At 37.6% G+C, this 14901-nt stretch overlaps 1 protein-coding gene across 1 annotated transcript in view; it reads right to left on the minus strand.

Moving 5' to 3' along the window:
• Nucleotides 1-14901, minus strand: part of MICAL1 (microtubule associated monooxygenase, calponin and LIM domain containing 1) — a 54363-nt gene that overhangs the window by 21011 nt on the left and 18451 nt on the right. The window contains exons 4-16 of the mRNA XM_039323271.1: nucleotides 14628-14744; nucleotides 13783-13884; nucleotides 11430-11585; nucleotides 10201-10301; nucleotides 8823-9080; nucleotides 7979-8094; nucleotides 6924-7050; nucleotides 6424-6508; nucleotides 5492-5639; nucleotides 3443-3630; nucleotides 2744-2853; nucleotides 2526-2576; nucleotides 19-193 (exon numbers count right to left, since the gene is read on the minus strand). Of these exons, the coding sequence (XP_039179205.1) occupies nucleotides 19-193; nucleotides 2526-2576; nucleotides 2744-2853; nucleotides 3443-3630; nucleotides 5492-5639; nucleotides 6424-6508; nucleotides 6924-7050; nucleotides 7979-8094; nucleotides 8823-9080; nucleotides 10201-10301; nucleotides 11430-11585; nucleotides 13783-13884; nucleotides 14628-14744 (1734 nt within the window). The remainder of the gene's footprint in view (nucleotides 1-18; nucleotides 194-2525; nucleotides 2577-2743; nucleotides 2854-3442; nucleotides 3631-5491; nucleotides 5640-6423; nucleotides 6509-6923; nucleotides 7051-7978; nucleotides 8095-8822; nucleotides 9081-10200; nucleotides 10302-11429; nucleotides 11586-13782; nucleotides 13885-14627; nucleotides 14745-14901) is intronic.

Genomic DNA, 14901 nt, shown 5'->3' on the forward strand with positions numbered 1-14901 from the left:
GTTGTTCTCTCTACTCACCATCATTTTCATTGAAGACAAAATCTCCTAGTCGCAGTGTTATTTTGCAGTAATGGCATTTGAAGCAGCCTCGATGGAAGAAGCGCCCTTCAGCACTGACCCGCTCCAGGATATAGACGTGATCTCCACAGAAATAGCAGGCATCACTGCTCCTCATCCGAGAGACAGGTGAAGTCTATCAGAAGATCAATGGTTTCCCTTAGGGCCATAAATTCTGAGCAATCTTAAACCTCAAGCAGACTCTCTCCTCAGATCAAGTCTCATCTGCTGATCTGTGCTATCAGGTTTCATGCATCAGCCAGGTCAGAAAACCGAAAAAGAATGAGCGTATGGCAATCAATTGTGATGGTAGCAGCCAGAGCAATGTGCAGAATGGGTAATTGCAATGAGTTGCAAAGTGAACAACTCAGATGCTAACACTATCAAGAGTACAATAGTTGCTCTGTCTATCACCCAGAAATCCCAGTGCTGTTAGCCAGAGAACAGAGGTCATAGTACAACCGTTCTCCAAGTAAACAAACATTTAATAATAGATAACACTTAGTAACGGATACCAGTTATAAAGATATCTGATAGAGGTGTGTATGAGAGAGAAATGCCCTTTGGATTTTTTTAATCTGACAGTTAACCATGATCGTGCTCATTTTGAATGCTATAAGGAAGAGTGAAATGTGAAGGAAGTCCCAGATTTAATTGCTAGCATTTATGGAAAGGACTGAAAAAATAACAATGTCTGAAAATCCTGAAGAGCTGTTAACTGATAACAGCTTCATTTTAGATGAACTCATGGTTGGACTTATGGGGTAACTTCCTAGATTTCTAGAGACATATTTCAGACGCATTATATGTTAAACTCCAGTAACGTAGCGCAAAATAAGGCAGCAAAATCCTTAGGGAGACAGAGCCCCTGAAACCTCCATCAAAGTAATCCTTTCTTGGGAGTGTCTGAACCTGAATAGTGCTGTTGAGCTTCCTGATAGCATGTAACTGACTAATGAGATATAATAGCAACTTCATTCATTGTTTGGTTAATCCAGCTTCTTCCTCATCACCTGGCCCAACAGCTGTTTCAGAGAGCCTTTTGTTAAACAGAGAAACAAGTGTTCTGACCTCTGGTGGAAAAATAGATAGTTTGGGCACCATCCAAACTTTTGGCAGCTGTTTTGTCAATCAGACAAAACACATCTCAGCCACAAGAATTTCCCACAAGCCAAAATTTTACCGTAATAGTTTTGTGGAGGGAAATGAATTGAACAAGTCTAATTGAGTTTTGAAAATGAATCTCTTATTGCCCTGCCAAAATTGATTTGGAGTTGAATGGCCAGCAAGCTGGAGGATGGAATTTCTCAAATGACATTTGAATTCCAATTTTTACAGGTGGAGCTTAACCACTGGGATTAGAATTTGGATGCAGAGTTCAACGTATTAGTCACACAAAAGCTGTAGTTCACAAATTATGTGTACTGGGGTTTCCATGTTTGTGTTACAAAGTCAGAAAATTCATACCATTTACTTCAATGATTTAAACCATAAGGATTTATTTTTTCATAAATTATCTACTAGGAATACAAATTCCATCATTGGCTTATAACAGAAGTCTTCCTTCCTTCCTTCCTTCCTTCCTTCCTTCCTTCCTTCCTTCCTTCCTTCCTTCCTTCCTTCCTTCCTTCCTTCCTTCCTTCCCTATTCTAGATCCGATATATTATTTAAAACCAAACACCAGAAGGATTTTCAGTACAGATTGTAACTTCATTTACATTCAATCATAATATCTTTCCCTATGATAAATTCTAGACCTGATTATCAAGGATTGTTGAAGGATGATTACACACCTGACAGCATAACCCCTTTCACACAGACATAATCACAAATGAAATAACAAAATTAGTTTAATATGTTGCATGTCAATTCCATTAACCCAGATCATAACAACTAGAAATACTATGATTGACATGACAGGGCCACAGATTCTCCATCCCTATTCTAGCTGACTGGTTTTAGTGTAGAATCAGTATGGCGTAGTGGCTAAGGCACCAAACTAGGACCAGACAAACCAAAGTTTAGGTGCCCTTTCAACCATGGAGACTCACTTATTTGGGACCAATCCTTCTTTCTCAGCTCAATTTACCTCACAGGAGTGTTGTGGTGGGGATAATAGGAGGCGGGAGCATTATGTATACCTGCTTGAGTTGTACAAAACAAAGGTTGAAATAATAATTACAGGTCCTTGGGAAGGTAGCTAAAAATGCTAAATGCCAACATGTGGCTGACTGTGTGACCAAACATAATATAATTATTATTATCTCACAAGTTTCCTGTTGTGGGGAAAAAAACATTTATGTGGGGAAGAGGGTCTCCTATGCAATAGTCCCATGAATTGCAGGATATAAATATATACATAAATAGTTTACGTAATGACACTGAATATTTACTGTTCTACTAACATCTCTTTTCAAGAGGAAGGACGATACTAAAAATGAAACAAACACAATGATGGGAGAACTTACCCCAGCCTCTTGCTTTAACTTCTTGGATTCTGCATCCCAGGTAGAACTTTCCTGCAATCAAATGTTGTATCTTTGAAATGTCAATAAAGAGAGAAGGTTCAGGACTCTTCTAGAACACCCCTCCCCCCACTGCTCCTTATTTCTAATAAAATGGCAGGAATAGAAGAAATTGGAAATGTTTGGTTACACTCTCGCAATCTCTTCTGAGAATGACTCACCAAGTTCCGTTTACGTGAGAGAGATAAAGTCTTCTGTAGCTTGCTAAGAAAGAGGATAGCACTTTTGGTGCCACATGGGATAAGAGGCTTCTCTGTTTTCTCCTTCCATTCTACAAGAGAGAACATGGTACTTTTTGGTACTGAATCAACCTCCAGGTATATAGTTCATTATTAAATCTATTAAAGGGGAGTGAACACTCTGAATGATAATGTCTCTATTTTAACTGCAGTGGCAACAGGAAGATAATAGGCCTAGCAACAGAGATTCAGTGAATGAATCATTGTAAACTTCCATTGTTATTTTATCTGACCTTCCAATAATACCAATTCCTCAACCAGTTTGGAATTTATAACCACACAGTATGGTAATGGTCATCAACTAGGACTTTAAAAAGTACAAGAAAAATTCATGGAGTATGAGACTACCAATGGCTACCAGTTAGGATAGTTGGATGTTATTTCCTAGATCAGGATATGCAGTTTTCAATAATAGCTGTTATAATAGCATGGGGGGGGGGAATGACATGTCTAACATGTAATGCCCCATAAAAATCTGATTGATCATTAAGGAAAGGGAAGGATGTTGGATTACATAGGTTGATCTATTTTGATCTAGCCCTGTTCATTTCCATCTAGTGCATATTGCAAGCTAAATATTCACTGGCTGCATTCAGAACCGGATACTTGGGAACATTCTACCTGGAGCAGTCCTGAAGGCATCATAAAATTGGCTCAAGTAAGTGATCAAGCCAAGCTGTTCATCATCAGACAGTGAAGCCATTTCAGTGCTGGAGAGGACTGGAGAAATGCCTAGCTCCTGTTCAGCCACATCTAAAGCCAGTTGGTTGTTCCCAATAGGGTCATTTGGGTCCAATGAATTGAAGTCCCTACAGTTGAAAGAAACAAATTATAATGACTAATCTCAGCCCAGCTGTAAAAGATTATTTAAAAATCAGGATGTTTTCTCCATCAATATTCCATTTCTGCAGACTCTGTTGAAAAGAGAAAAAGGAAGCATAATTCATTTTCAATTGCTTCCTCTATCATAAACCTGGATGGAAAAAGTGCTTTGTTTTAAACAGATATGCCTTTCCGTGACCCTTTGTTTTAACCACACAAGATACTGCTATAAAGTCAACCACTGATTTTTAACTAGACAGTGAAGTCTGAAAATTTTGTAAACCTGTAAAGCTTTCTTTAGAAGTATTTCTACAGTTATTGCTAGCTCCTAACAACTTGTGTGATGAGCTGGCCACACACCAGCAAGGAATCTTGCAAACTGCTTTTCTTTTTCTTTCTTCTTAGAAATGTAGGATAGATTTCAGTAACAGAACACCAACCAGCCCTCCTTCCTGTAACAGAATTATGTCCAGATGAGAAGGAAAAGTTGATGGCTACAGTCATTTGAGTACCAAATATGGTGAAAGAAATGCTGTAGTCATCCTATCAAGATCTGGCAGACAGGTTGAGAAGTGACTGTTCTCTGTTTGTGAAGTCCCAGGCTCTGCAGTTATTAATTCCATCATCTTCCTGCAACAGAGAAACATTCAGAGAAAAAAGCATCTTTGCAATACAAATAAATAATTGCCTATATTAAAGTTTATGTCTACATTTTGTACTTAAGATTATTTTTCTATCCACTTTGACCTTAATAAGTAGTATTTTAATAAATAAATTATATTCTAGGGAAGAAGCTCAGACATAGTAGCTGAGCTACTATGTCTGAGCTACTACATCTAGCTATCCTCAGACAAAGTTGCTCACAATGTAAATTTGTCCATATATGGCCTAGTTATCCCTCATGTGTGATAAATTTTGTAAGTTCTAAATCTCCACCTAAAAGAAATCTACCCAAGGCATTTGGTTCTGTAAAGTCTTTTGGGAGTAGACCTTTTACAAATAAATAGGGCAGGAGTAGGGAACCTTGGCTCTTTTATGGCTTGTGGACTTCAACTCCTAGAATTCCTGAGTCAGCATGGCTGGTTCAGGAATTCTGGGTACTGAAGTCCACAAGTCATAAAAGAGCCAAGGTTCCCTACCCCTGGTACAGGGCCTCCTGCCTTAAGCAGGGGGTTGGACTAGAAGACATCGAGGCCCTTCTAGCCTCTACGATTCTACATTCTAAAAACAACTAAATCTGGATTGGAATGGTAGCAATGGGAAATTGTGAAGCTGGAAATCTAATGTAAAAGAAAACGTTGGTACAAATACGTACTGAACTTCCCAGAGCTGAAAAAAAATCATGAAGATTTTATTTAAAGCAATTAATTCATTGAACCATACACAGAGTTTTTTAGCCTGATTCTTACATACACATTCATCACTTGGTGGCTGCAGTATGAGTTGCATAGATAAATAACCTACCATAGACGAAACCCCACATCACAATCATAACTGCACATTACCTCATACATACAGTATCTGCTCTTTGGCAAAGGCCAAATGCTTAAACAACTAGATTAATGCTTGGAGAACCAAAGTTCTGGAATGCTAGAATCTATGAAGGATCCTTATAGATCATTTAGTCCAATTTCTGTTTGTGAAAAAAGTGCCTAAAAATGCTTCTAGCAGATAATCAAAGAGAGATAGCAAAAATGAACATGATGTGAAAACGTAAGCGTATAAAATGATCTAATTCCAACATCTGAACATATATATAAAAAAACCCGCTTTACTCTAACACATTTTAGCCTTTCTCAATATTAGTAGGTATTGTGTTCCTTCAGCTTTCCCACAAAGGAAACTCACAGAAGATCTGGGCGAAAGTGATGTATGAGGGCACAAAGAGCCAATCCACTTTTCCAGGAGTGTGTGAAGTCTTCCACCTTAATGCCATGGTAACTGGCTGTGTTTGATTGACACCAATTAAGAAGCTCCTCACAGGCTCTACTGGTATCTGGAGTAGAAGTATGGTATTGCAGAGAGAAAAGAGAATTGTTATTTACTTATAAGAGTGTCCAATTCCCAGTCCAAGATCTCCAGATACAAATTTAATTCATTCCTTCATTCATCCAATTTATAAAGGAAAAGCTTCTTAGCATATCAACATTTTTCTTCTTTTGTCAATAGCTGTTAAAAAGCAAACCACTATAATTACTAAGAGAAATCATACAATGTTTATGTAACTGATAACCCTGAGTAGGTTACTGTACAACTGTATTGTTATTGTAATGTATAGAACAGTGGTTCAACCAGCCATATGAAGATTTGTGCAACTTTATTGTCTATAGGAAAGCCAACAAAAGTATATACAAAAATTCTCTAGATTTACATGATATTCCCCTAAAGCAACATACACCAAAACTATTCTATCTAGTTGCAAGTCCTAAGGAAGAAATTTTAAACAGGTTGATAAGGCAGATTAAAAATGGCCAAGAGGTAGCAGTTTACAAGAAAGTGAATTACAGTAGATTAGATATTTGGTGATGAAACACATTTATTTGGAAGTCTGGACTGCCATCTAGCAGATTAGTTACCGTATCCTACATTGTGGAATCTGCACTAAATGGAAATTGGAAGAACCAATGACCTTCAAGGTTATTTCTAATTCTACAGTTCAATCATTCATATGTAAGGATCTGCATGGCTGCAAATGCCATTTTGTTAAAACAAGAAAAAAGTGAGCATGAACAATGGGATCCTCATAGCTGGAAGCCATGAAGAAAGCTATCCAAACTTGCCTTTGCAGACTGACTCTAGGTTGGCATGACTTCTTCTCTTGTTCTGCTCCATTTCAATGTCTCCTGTAATGTATAGTTTACGAACCTGAAAACAAATGCACCTATTATTTGCTATCATCAACATGGCTTGGACCCTGAACAGAACTCCAGCTAATCTCTATACTTCCCAAATCCATTCAAATCCTGAAATCCTCATCTTCCCTGTTCAGAAAATGCACAAAACCTCAGTATCCAACCAACCAAACCTTAAATGTCAGAACATCTTGCAGGGAAGACTACTGCTGCGGTCCTGCCATTATAAATATCATCACTTTATACTTTTGATTATGTTTCTGGCTGTAACCAGAGTCAAAGTGATAAAAACTGCTATGTTGTGTGAAGTTACAAAGAAGAAGGTGGGCTTTACAGAGGAGCTAAGAAAAGAATTAAAAATCAAGCCAATGATTGGGAAGACAAAGCAACTACACCTTCCCCTCCCTCTCAGCTTGTGGCAAAAGTACCTGAGAGGTCTTGATTGCCTGAAGGTTGATGTTTGAGTATCGTGTGGTGGGATCAACGCTGTACTGATTAACGTTCTTGTTCATGTTGTCAGGTGAAGTCTGTGACAGCCGCTGATATATACTTTCTCTGGGTGGGGATTGAGCAGGAAAAGATTCCATTTGAGTTCACGAATGAAGAGGCATATTTTATACTTGGAAATAAGAATCAGCCTGGAGGCAACTCAGGCATAACTATGCAAGCCTTGCTCTTTGCTTCTCTTCACAAGAGTCGTTCCTAACTCATTTTGCGTGCTTTTGCAGCCACTATGGATATCAATATGTTATCCTATGTTTTGGGGAACATTTGCTTGTTTTCCTCGTGTAATCTTAAACTTTCTTCATGTACTTTTAAACTTAAACTTCCTCCATTAACCTTGCCTGCCCTTCAGTCTAACCCCTGGACCCCTAAGCAACACACCCATGATTTCCTTCAGCTTTCAAATGGTTGTGTCTGGAGAGAGAAACAAGAAACTACTGTTTAACCATTTTGATTTTTTTCATCCACTTTTCTACTGAGAATGTTCACTGTCTCCAAGCAGCTATTTTCCTTTCACAGGTTAAAAAAAAAAAAGAACTTTTTCTCAAACCAAGCCAAAAACAGTTGACTGTGAATCAAACAAGTAAAAGTTGATAAGCAGGATGTTTTTTCTTTTTTTAAAAAAAATCCTCCTTCCTTTCTTCCATGATTCTTGCTGCCTGTTAAATTGACAGCATTCAAAGAGGCTCTTTTTAAAAAATATATATACAGCCACAGAAGGCACTTAATGTCCCTGGGGATATAGCTTGATCCCAATTGCACAGAATAACTGTGGCCTGTAATGAGACTACAAAAGGACTCCACAGTTAAACATCCTTTTATGGCTGGCTGAGGAATTCTGGGAGTTGAAGTCCATACATGTTAAAGTTGCCAAGGATGAGAAAAACTGGAATAAAAATCTGAACTTTTACTAAAACCTCCCCCCCCCTCTTGAGAATCCTAACTCTGGAAATACTGTACCCCTTCTCAATATGCTCACCTCTCAGCCAACAAATCCAGTGGGGATACTCCTAAGGCCCATCTTTTTACCATCCAAGCAGCATCAAAAGCTGCCAAGAAACCTCTGCCCACACCAGTGCCCAAGGGCCAGAATGGCTGGAGAACAAAACAAACAAACAAAACTATATTCATATACAAACCACCAAACGATATACTTGAATCAAGCACTAGTGAAGAAATGTCTGAGAAAAGTGCACAGCGGGGGAAAAAAAATCCCTGCACTCTGCTTGGACTGGAATTTCATAATCCTTTCAAAAACAACCATTCTGCTTGCTAGAAGGTTTTTATAATAGTTCCCATTATAACACAGCTGACATTCAGCAGATTTTTTTCCAAGCAGCTCAGCTTTATTTACATGTTTCCATATAATGACCTTTAAGTTTCTTTCAGTAGTAATGGAAATGGGAGAGCAACAGTTGATAAAAAGTAAAAAGCCTTTCTGGGATATCGCTGCATTAAAAAGTATGCAAAATCTCCCCTACATAAAACAACGGGGACAGCAAAGTTGTAACGGAAAACTGGCTGTAGCCTAGGCTTCTCAATTAACCTAGAAAATTCTTAGCAGATGAACATTCAGTAATGCAAGCTTCCTCTGCCTATATATTCTGAAGTAACACACATTGATTGTCCCTAAGCAGCTGCTTTCCAGATGTGTTGGATTTCAATTCCCAAAGTAGGGCTGAAATTGTAAACTAATACGAGGTTGGGAAAAGCTGTCTCCAACTGAATGGGAATTCCAATCAAATAGGTTTGAAATATATTTTTTGTTCCATTGTATATTTTGTTCCAGATGTTAGTTCTGATCATATTAAGGCCACACTTACCTCCACCAAGCAGTCACCCACCAACCCGATGAGCAGCTTAGCGCCATTGCAGTCACGCACCAAAGCTGCATTTTCTGCACGGTTCATGCAGGTGAAGTCAAACATGTCAACATCAGGATGATGGCGATGGTTTAGTGCAAATTGCAAACTGGGCAGCTGGTAGTTGGTGGAGAAGTTGGCAGCCTCTCTGGCATAAGCGAGAAGGGCTTCCTGGTTCACATTTTCTGGAGAGAGTAAGCTCTCTATGTCAAGCTTATCCTAGAAATATATAGATAAAAATCTTTATTCTATAACAATAATATAGAATAATAATTAAAGAGTCATGAGTTCTATTGCTTGAAGTCATAAAGCAGCTATAAGGCAATGGATCTACTGTGTAAGGCAGGGGTAGGCAACCTTGGCTCTTTTATGACTCGTGGACTTCAACTCCCAGAATTCCTGAGCCCACGAGTCATAAAAGAGCCAAGGTTGCCTACCCCTGGTGTAGGGACTCAGATAGGCAATTTACACTCCCTGGAGTGAGATGTGATTCTTAGTCTCATACTGTACAGTCTGATTACTCCAGCACTTCCCTCTGCTGCAGTCATAGAAAAACAGAGGCTATTTTAAAAAAGAGCAAAATGAAAGAAAAATTGGTTGAATCCAAATTGGGAAAAGCAGGAGACATAAATTTAAGAACTCCCAGGACATCAAGTTTCAGCATGAATTTAATACAATTAAATTAAATAAATATTTATTTCTGTGTCCCCCATCAAAATTTAGGAATTTTAATTTAATATCAACCGATTGTCAAAAACATTTATTAAAACAATTTAGTAAAGGCAATTTAAGGAAGCAACTTATACAAACAGCAAAGTTTTAATTACATTGCCCTGTGAATGTGGGTATACCTGGACATAGCTAAAGACTTACTGAATATTCCATCTGCAGATTGAGAATTAGCATGGAATTCGAATGGAGAAACTTTGTTATACATCTCATGTCACTTTCATATCTCAAGGACGGTAAATTTTAATTATGTTGAATTCATCTCTTATTTAGGGATATTTCACATAAAATCTTTGTTTAGATTTCAGTTTTATGAAGACATTTTTCTTCTGCATTAAGTGAAACCTGTATTACATACCTCTTAGCTACAAGCTCAGTTTATGTGTGATTCAAAAGCCATCAAGTTCAACTTAAGGCATGCTTTATTGTTGGATCCACCACTCCCAGTGATTAAAAATAAACTAAGTTTCAAAATGACAAAGATACCACAAGACTTTGGCAATTTTAAAATGATTACTTATTAAAATATTAATTTATTCCTGGCACCTGCACCATCACTCAAAATGATGCAATGGAACCTGAAAAGGTTTCCAAGTCTTGTCATACATACATTTAAGATGACTCCTTTCTTTAGCAAGCTATGCTTCTTGGCTGTCATAACGAAGTAATGAGTGTCGTCTTTATAGTAGACAATGTTTTCCAAATCAATACCTAATATTGTTTAAACACAAGGAGAAAGTTACATATAGACAAGCTTAAAGGAAGATAGTCATATTCACAAAGAGAAGGGTGCTACTAGGCAACTGCCACAAAGGCTCTGAATTAACTGTAGGATCAGAATTAGTCTATAGCTCAATATAGTTGCTGGTAAACAATAGTGAGTGGCTATTGTCCTTATAACCCAGGGGTTCTCAACCTTGGCAACTTTAAGACTTGTGGACTTCAATTCCCAGCTTTGCTGGCTGAGGAATTCTGGGAGTTGAAGTCCACAAGTCTTAAAGTTGTCAAGGTTGAGAACCCGTTATAATCTGATCGCACAATTCCTTGTGTTTTTGGCTATCTATTGCAGGCAACAAGATGCTTAACTAGATAAGAAAATCCCTGTGGGATCATATGTATTTGTCTGTTTTTTTGTAACTGGCATTAGAAATACAGGTAGTCCTTGACTTATAACAGTTCATTTAGTGACTGTTTGAAGTTACAATGGCACTGAAAAGTGACTTATGACCCTTTTTTCACACTTACGATTGTTGCAGCATCCCCATGGCCATGTGATCAAAATTCAGCTGCTTGGCAACTGACTCATATTTGTGACGGTTGCAGGGTCATGTGATCACCTTTTGTGATCTTCTGACAAGCAAAGTCAATGGGGAAGTCAGATTCACTTAACGACCGTGTTACTAACTTAACAATTGCAGTGATTCATTTAACAATTGTGGCAAGAAAGGTCGTAAAATGGGGCAAAACTCATTTAACAACTACCTTGCTCAGCCACAGAAATGTTGGGCTCAGCTGTGGTCATAAGTCAGGAACTACCTGTATTCCACTATAATGTAATATAGAGCAACATAAATTATAAGATTTAAAAAAAAAACCCAACCTGACTTATTTCCCCAAACAACATATGTACATATATTGTTCTACATTTTATTTTACATCATTGAAATTCATAGAAAAATGGAGGCATCCTACATACTGCTCCAAAAGACACAAGGAACAGTTTGATCTACTTGCTGACTCATCTTCTCCATTTCTGCTCATTAAAAACAATGGAATGCCATAGATTTCAATGCATGATGAAAAACCATCTAGGCTAAAAAGTTAAATGTAAACTCTCACCTGTTTTGTTGTAGAGGTTTTGGAAGAACTTCTGGTTGTATATGCGAGCCACTCCACTTATCTCAGCCACCTCCACCTCAGTTCTGCTATGGTTATTTACAAAATTGGTGGTAATGCCAATAGCCAATTTCCCTCGTGTCTCCTTCCTCTTAAAACCTATGAGAAAACACAAGGGAGAGCCTTCCATCAGCCTTGAAAGAAAGAGGAGTCAGCAACACAGGAAATGGTCAGGATAAGAATGGAAAAGAGCAACATGAACCATGCAGAGCAAATCATGCTCTACATGTAATTAAATTCTACCATCTGAACTATGACAAATCCAGGTTTCTTTGTCACTGTATTTTCAGTAGTGAAAGGACATCAAGGAGACAATTTTTGGGTGACTCTGCACCTCCAGGATAAGCTCTATAATTCCTTTTGGTTTTAAAACGGTCCCTAAAAAATATTACTCTGGTCACCCTTTAATTAACTTCATGCAGCTCCGTTTTAGCAAACATTTTACTGTATTTATTATAACAGGGAGTCCTTGACTTACGACCACAACTGGGATCAGAACCCATGCTAAGCAATGTGGTTGTTAAGTGAGTCCTGCCTGATTTTTTAAATATTTTTTTGCTGCAGTCATTAAGCAAATCCAGCTTCCCCATTGACTGTTTACTGGATGACCCCTGGGAAGATCGCAAAGGATGATCCACATGACCCAGGACACTGTTTATAAATACATGCTGGTTGCCAACTGCTTGAATGACTAACATGGGACCATGGGATGCTGCAACAGTCATAAGTGTGAGGACTGGTTGTAGGCCACCTTTTTTTTTAGCACCATCCTAATTTGGAATGGTTGTTAAACAAATGATCGTTAAGTTAAGGAATACCTGTAATACTAATGTAAATATTTAATGCAATACTCAGTAACTGAGAATTTTGTTTAGGATTAACAGATCTGGGCTACAAAAATTTCAATGAGCAAGAGTTAAGAGTTTCTTTGCTTCTTGTTGGATGTTAGATAGTGGTTATTCTGGTGTCTGCAGCCCCAATTTATAAGCCCTATTGTTATTGCTGCCTTTTCTTACTGTACGCATTAACTGTCTTTGTGATCTTCAAAGTAGAGTAAAAAGACAGCCAACAACCATAAAATACACTGATGTTAAAAACTGGATTCATCATAGGAGGATAATTATGAGGAAGCCTTTGGAGAAGAAGTAGCACCCTAGTATGAAGGACTCATTTTTGGTTCTTATGGCCAGCACTCAACAAAACAAGTCTGGAAGAAGAGAACAATTTACTGCTGGAAAAAAAATGTGTAAAATGAACAATTCCAGACAAGGAATGATTATAAATTCAGGCCATTATTGGAAATGTGCAATATAAATAAATTAAAAAGAAAACAAAAAATAAATTCAAAAAGGAGATTTGATGGACCCCTAGGTCTTTTACTGCTGTCAGTTTCTATGGATGGAAGCAGAACTAGCTCATACATGCTGAAGCATCTACAAAGAACTTTCTATTTTATTTTTAATTTACTCTCCGGCTGAAGGCAAAATGCCTTTTGGAATCTTTTTAAATAATACCTGCTATTGAGACCCAGTGCAGCACAGATATTAAAACAAAAACAGAAAAAAACAAAATAGAAAAAAACAAACAAACTAAGCTGGACAACCACTTTTATCTTCATACTTAAAATTTCACAGAATCTGCTGGAGTAATTAAGCAAAACTGAGAAGAGATGCTAAAAAAAGAAACTGATATTTCTCTCTAAAATCATGCGCTACCTTTGTTTCACAATTTAAAAATAATGTTTTACTGCTTAGGCACTGTTTGTTTACAACACTCCAAATGACTTATATTTAATAAAAAAAGGCAGGCTCTTAAATAGGCAATTTCAATTTACTGTCTCCACATCATAAACATTTATATTCCAATGCTAAGTTTAACACAAACACTGGAGTTTCTTTTCTCATCTGAAAAGCTGGAAAAATGTTTCTCTGAACAATATTTACAATGACAAAAAATGAGGTTTGAAGAAATGTCCACAATCACGGGTATCTGTGGTTTTTCTACATCGAATTCTCCTTTCTCAGTTAAATTACATCATTCACCTTCAGTTTTGGTACCAATAAGCATTCAGATTAGAACCTATTTTTTACAAGCTAGAGTTGTAGGTTCTCATTCAGCTCAAGCACTAGCTTTTCCAGATAATGAAATTATAATGTCTATTAGAAGTCTCTAAATCTGGACCTGTTTCAGTAATGTTCCCCCAATCCTGCCGGTCTACTTACTTGTGAATGTTCATACAACACTTATGAAAAGAGGATGCAAAGAGTGATAGGCCATAGGTGATTGCTTACCTTACCTTCTGGCACAAACCTTCCACCACCAGCAGAGATGAGGACATCAAACTCATACTGGCTCAAGGGAGAGGAGCCAGGCTGCAGGTCAGCTCTCCAACCACGGACTGCAATATAAAGATGAAATCAAGACTCTGGCCACGATGGCAGCAAATTAACTCCTTTTCACAGACATGTGTGTTTATAAAGGAATAAGAGGCACATTTTACTGGTTCAAAGACCTGTGGCTGGCCAAAAAGTAAGTAACAATCCAACCTATCTTGGCTTTTGCTAAGAATTAATGTTTCAATTTAGAATTAATTCACACATTTGCTTAGAGAGCCCAAACGCAATTGAACACTTTTTAGCCCCAAGTGTTCCAATTGCATTGCTTCTCTGCATTTTACCTTAATTCAGCAGAAAAGCAACTCAGTTTTAAAAAGATAGCAGGAAAACCTATTATTTATGAAGAAAAGCCAATTCTCAGCACAAATAATAGAGTTTCATAAATCTCCCCTGGGTGTTTGAAGAAAATATCCCTTTTTTTTGGTTTATTTACTTTAGTTTCTATGTAGCTTGCTTCCTTACAGCAAGTCACCCTAGCATAGGAATAAAACAAGAAAAAATCAGTAATAACAACTAATTGGAGTTCCCATTTGCTTCACCTTTATTCATACATAGGATAATACTTTCCCAAATATCCTCCTGAAAAGTTATGCTTTCATGGTTCTTCAGAAACATAACAAGGAGCGAGTGGTTGAAATGTCTGGGAATAGGCTGTTCCATTTGCCATATAAGTGATGGAGAACAAAGTTGGATAAGATACACTCCTTTAAATACTTAAAAAATTGAGTATTATTGATATTCTTACCCTGTCCATGAGAGTTCACTACTGGTAGAATGAGCCCCTTAAATTGTACACCAATGTGAACATGAACACCTAACAACAAGGCTACTTTCAGCAGGATCAACTGCAGCTGACGGATACCTACAGATACAATAGAAGTGTACAAAGAGAATTGGTTAAAACAAAAGAAGATAACCTATATAAGCATATATATGCAGTGACATATAAGTTCTCATTGCTACAAATGGAGTAGCAGGCTTTAGCCACCTCCTTTTTTATTTCAGAAAAATAAAAAGGG

The sequence above is a fragment of the Crotalus tigris genome, unplaced genomic scaffold (genome assembly GCF_016545835.1).
Source record: "Crotalus tigris isolate CLP2741 ecotype Arizona unplaced genomic scaffold, ASM1654583v1 scf7180000024167.7108832, whole genome shotgun sequence".
NCBI lineage: Eukaryota > Metazoa > Chordata > Lepidosauria > Squamata > Viperidae > Crotalus > Crotalus tigris.